At 44.6% G+C, this 5,357-nt stretch overlaps 1 protein-coding gene across 2 annotated transcripts in view; it reads left to right on the top strand.

Moving 5' to 3' along the window:
- The first annotated feature begins 5,088 nt into the window (after positions 1 to 5,088).
- Selenok (selenoprotein K) overlaps positions 5,089 to 5,357 on the top strand; it is an 8,290-nt gene continuing 8,021 nt past the window's right edge. For both annotated transcript variants that reach the window (XM_008851834.3, XM_017802858.2), the window contains exon 1: positions 5,089 to 5,245. In XM_008851834.3, coding sequence (XP_008850056.1) covers positions 5,227 to 5,245 — 19 coding nt within the window. In that variant the 5' untranslated portion in view covers positions 5,089 to 5,226. The remainder of the gene's footprint in view (positions 5,246 to 5,357) is intronic.

Here is a 5,357-nt window from a genome sequence, read left to right as displayed (position 1 = left end):
AGGGGAGTAGGGCAAGCATCTGATTGGTTGCAGCTCAGTGCCAAAACATAAACTGCTGGCTTCAGGAAATCTGAAAAGACATTTGGACTTTTAGTACTTTTCTGTCCCTGGTTAATTGACCATTGGCAGGGGAGTTGTTTTCAATCCGTTCCAAGTATTGTGGTTTTTCTTGGAACAGGGCCTAGGGCTCGGTCAGTCCTATAGAGGTTTTATCCAAGATGGAGTCACTCAGGTCTCTCAAAAGAACTAGTTTTCTCTAAATGGGCCTTTACTGTTGCTCTTTCGTTATCATTAAAAGGACAGAAAGCATTCAATGAAAGTAAGGTTTTAGGGGTTCTTTGTTTTGAGACAGGGTCTCAGTATAGAGTTACCAGCCTCTGATTCCCAAGTGCTGGGATTAAAGATGTATGCCACCATACTCGGCCAACAACAAAACTGGTATGAATCCTTATTCACAGGCAACTACGCTTATTACAGCACTGGCGGGGCCTCTGATAATACTCTTGATTGTCCTTATATGCAGACCATGTCTGATAAACGCCCTCCTCAGGTTTATACGGACCCAATTGCAGACCATCCAATTGATGGTCCTCCGCACTCAGTACAGTCCTGTAGCCCAGGAAGGTCCTTTACCCCAGACAACTGCTTGCTAACGGCATAACATCTAGCTTCTGTACAATCGCTTGCTTGCTATGGCTTAAAGACTAAATGCATCGTCCAACTGCTTCTTTCTGCTTCTGTAATTTGCTTGGCTTAAAGATTTAACCCTTGCCATAACTCTAGGGGGGAATGAAGAGTCAAAACGCAAGAGTCAGAATGTTCTGACTCCATTTTGGCTAGCTGTTTCATGCAAGCCCAGACAAGCCCAGGCATGTTGTAAATTCCCCCCCACCAAGGGAAAATAACCTAAACAATATTCTGTCTTTCTTGGTAGTATGCTGAAATAACAATGATCAGAAAGCCCTTTACTGTCAAGGTCTCTATACCTCTGTTAAGAAAATGACTAACAATTGCTAGTTTTGGCTTCTGTAAACTTGCTTATTGCTGCATTTAAGGGTCAGTGTGACCTCATTGTCCTTGCAACTGCCAATACCACAGGAATGAAGCAGCTTGTAGCTTCTGCCTTTAAGACTCCTTTCCCCCCACAGCTTCATTGCAGACCCTTATCTGGCTCTGGAGGCTGTCAGTTTTGCTGCAGCAAATAAATTTGGCTAATTAAAATCTGAATTAATCTGAATTGGGTCTGGTGGTCTTTTCCCAGTGGTCTCAAACTCCCTAACTGCCAGATGAGGGGGTTATTTGGCAGGTGGTAGCTACAAAAGCTTGTGAGCCGGAAATTGGTAAAACTGTATTGAACAGCCAAAAGTAGCATAAAATGGAGAAGCTAGGAATAGTTCATTAGGAAATCATTAGATTACAATTTAGGAAAAAAGGATCAAAATAGAAGAGTGAAGAGGATTTGTGCTCTCCTTCTTGTGTAGTCATTGGTACCATTGAGAGGTCTCACTCTGTAACACAGCCTGACTTGTAACCCACTGTGTAGCTCAGGCTGACCTCAACTCACAATACTCCTGAGCCTTCCAAGTGCTGGAATTGCAAGTGTGCACCACTGCACTTGGTTGCCATAGGGTTTTTTAGGGAACTTTTACAAACAGTCTCCTCAACCCCCTCACTTTGAGAATAAAAGATATAGGGCAGACAAGATTTTCAATTGATTCTGATTGATTCTTTTTTAGGGAAGAGTAAGATAAAACGAAATGATCAGATCAATAATTTCATATTGTGGTAAGACATAATAAAACGAGTAGGATGAGTACTCAAAGAAGGATACTCTGAAATGATGACACTTAAGCTGACTTAAAGGATGAGAGGGGCCATTAAGTGGACAGGTCACAATTCATCATAAGGTAAAGGACTCCGACTATAAAGAGCACCAGGAAATCACTAAAGTTTAGCGTCTATAATGTTTTAAGTTAGAGAAAGATGATTTTATATATATATATATCTTTTTGAGACAGGATCTCCCTGTAGCCCCAGCTGGCCTGGAACTATGTAGATCAGGCTGGCCTTGAACTCAGAGAGATCCACCTGCCTCTGCCTCCCCAGTGCTGGGACTAAAGGCATGCACCACCACACCGGCCTGATTTATATTTTAAGATCACTTTTTATTTCTTTTTCTTTTCTTTTTTTTTTGGTCTTTTTGAAACAGGGTCTCCCTGTAGCCCCAGTTGGCCTGGAACTATGAAGACCAGACTAGCCTTGAACTCAGAGAGATCCTTCTGCCTCTGCCTCCCCAGTGCTGGGACTAAAGGCATGAGTCACCACACTCAGCTTATTTCTTTTTTTAAAAAAGATCACCCACATGGCGGCTAACAACCATCCATAACTCCAGTTCCAAAGGATCCGACACCCTCCTCTGACCTCCTTGGGCATTGTACAATATGGATGCACTCACATACATGCAGGCAGTAAAACCCATACACATACAAGTGCAACTGACCATGACTAGTAATGACCAGATACATACAGATTAGAGATGCATGCGCCAACATCTAAGTGTTATTAGCAAAAATAAGTCTTTCTGTAAGAAACAGTATATTTTAAAATGAAATGGACACCTTTTTTTAAAGGTTAAAAACTCATTCAATTTTATGTCTTACAAGGTTTATACTGAGTTCAATATTGTATAACTGTATTAATTCAACTGTGAACCTAAAAATTTTATAGCCACTTTTGAAAGAGATGTATCTTTGCTCTGGAAATTGTTATTGAGTATGTTAAAGCTGTAATGAAATGCTTCTTCTAAAAAATAAAATCTAAAAAAATTTTAAAAAATAAAAATAATTTTAAAAAAGATCACTCTTGATGGGGCTGGAGAGATGGCTCGCATGGTTAGGAGCACTGACTGTTCTTGCAGAGGGCCCAAGTTTGATTCCCAGCACCTACATGACCACTGGCAACCTACCCTAACTCTAGTTCCAGGGGACACCCTCTTCTGCCCTCCATGGACATTGGTGCACTCACATATATGTAGGCAATACACTCATACACATAAAATAAATATTTTTAAAAGATCACAGTTGCTGCAGTTTGAAAAACTGCCAAAGTATGTAACTGAAGGTGTAACCTAGGATTTCAGTTAGAAGGCAACTAGAGTTACTAAGATGAGAGATGCTGGATATGGTGGCACTCTCACCTTTGATCCTGGCACTCAGGAGGCAGGCAGAAGTGGGTGGATTTTTGTGAGTTCAAAGCCAGCTTAGTCTACATAATGAGTTCCCGGCCAGTCAGGAGCTACAAAGTAAAACCCTGTCTCAAAAAAAAAAAAAAAAAAGGTGTCATGGTCTAGGTAAGGACTAGAAGGTTCCTTGAGAGACTTAATGAGAAGGCTCAATAGGTGAAATATTTGCTATGCAAGCACACAGACCTAAATTTAGATCTCCAGCACCCATGTAAAAGCCAGGTACAAATTGTACACATTTGTAACTAGGGGGACAGAGATGGGGGACCCACAGAGCTCCCTGTCCAGTCTAGTCAATCAGTGAGTAGACTGTCTCAAAAGATAAGGTACAGAGAAATTGATGAAAACACCCAGTAACAATCTCTAGCTTTTACATACACACATACACATACACCAAAAAGAAAAATGACCCTGTCCTCCAGTATTGTTTCAAAAGAAGATCCTCTATCATTGTGCTGTAAAAATCTCAAATGGCCTCGTCTTAAGGTATAGGTTTTTCTGGGGGGAAAAAATGACTCCTCCCAAATAAACAAGCTATTAAATCGTTGTCAATTGCAGGTATCAGAATATACCATTTTTTGTTTTAGACAGGGCCTCTTTATGGAGCCCAGGTTATAGAAATACAAGCATACGGCACCACACCTTACTTAACACACCTTCTTAACTACCATCCTTAATGTATAACTAATTTCAAAATATATTTTTCTTTCTCTTTTTAGGGAAGGGAGCAGGATCCTTCCAAAATGGCATGGGGTCTGAAAACCAGGGAAAAAAAAAAGAGGGGGGTGAGGGGGAGGGCATTAGCACTCTACAATTTCCAAACAAGCCAGATGTAGAGGTGATCTCTTTGAGACTGAGGTCAGCTTGGTCTACATAGTGAGTTCCAGGCCAGCTGGGGCTTCAGGGAGACCCTGTGGAAGGAAGGGAGGAAGGGATGGAAGGGAGGGAGGTAAGGAACGGAGGGAGGGAAGGGAGGGCAAGTAGAAAGGCCTGTGACATTAATGAGATTGCCAGGCTTAGCAAGAGACCTAGTCTAGGAGCTGGGGCAGCAAGGAATGTCATTGAAACCTACAGAATACCCAAGATACGTCTTTTAGACAGGGCCTCACTGTAGCCCGAGCTGGCCTGGAACTCACTATGTAGACCAGGCTGGCCTCCATCTCAGTGATCCACCTGCCTCTGCCTCCCGAGTGCTGGGTGCACCACCATGCCCGAGTCATGACAAATGCCGTCACTTCTGCAGTGTTGACAAGCAGAGAAAGCTGTCATGCTACAACTGGATTTATTTCTCCTAGTGGCTTCATACGAGCTATAAAAATGCTACTTCTGGCCGGGCGTGGTGGTGCACGCCTTTAATCCCACCACTCGGGAGGCGGAGGCAGGCGGATGTCTCAAAGACCAAAAAAAAAAAAAAAGCCACTTCTGGTGAAGTCTGGCAGAAATACTGGTTTAAGCCGGAATGGAATACATCCAGGAGAGACCTAACAGAGAATTCCAAAGCCTGACAACGAAGTTCCTCAGTTAGCGGCCCCGCCGGAGGCACGTCCCTTCACCCAGAGGATTAATGTGTCTGGGAAGTCGGGCTGACTTCTTGCTCGGTTCTTCAAGCTGCTGCACACGGCGCCATACTTATCCAGAGCTTATCAACAACTGAAAAGCAACTTCCGGCCGGTCAGCGCGGATAAAGAAAACGCCACAGGCAAACCGGAAACAAGCAAGAAAAAGCGCACTTCAAAAAAAAAAAAAAAATCACCTTACACGTCGTATCCGGTTGTCTGAGCCACCGCGTCCACGTCAACGGAAGTTGCGGATGTGACCAGGCTGAGCATCCGGTCGGCAGCGTGTCTCCCAGCAGCCAATGGGCTCTGCCCACCTCTCGCCCCAGTCGCGGGAGGCCTGTGACGTCAAGGGCGGGGCGGGAGGCGAGGTCCGGAAGTCCGAGAGGGATTGGCCTCTCTGGGGCTCGAGTTGGGAGCCGAGGGAAGATGGTTTACATCTCGAACGGTGAGTGCGGGCTTGGCGCTGGGGCTGCTCCGGCCCTGCCCTCCAGCCCCGCGGCTCCGGACGGGAGTGCCTACGGCCCTGAGGAGCGGGAGGCCAAGCCGCGGGCCGGAGG

Source organism: Nannospalax galili, unplaced genomic scaffold (genome assembly GCF_000622305.1).
Source record: "Nannospalax galili isolate Female #2095 unplaced genomic scaffold, S.galili_v1.0 scaffold485, whole genome shotgun sequence".
NCBI lineage: Eukaryota > Metazoa > Chordata > Mammalia > Rodentia > Spalacidae > Nannospalax > Nannospalax galili.
The sequence above is the reverse complement of the archived record's forward strand: the minus strand, read 5'-3'. Positions and strand labels throughout refer to the sequence as shown.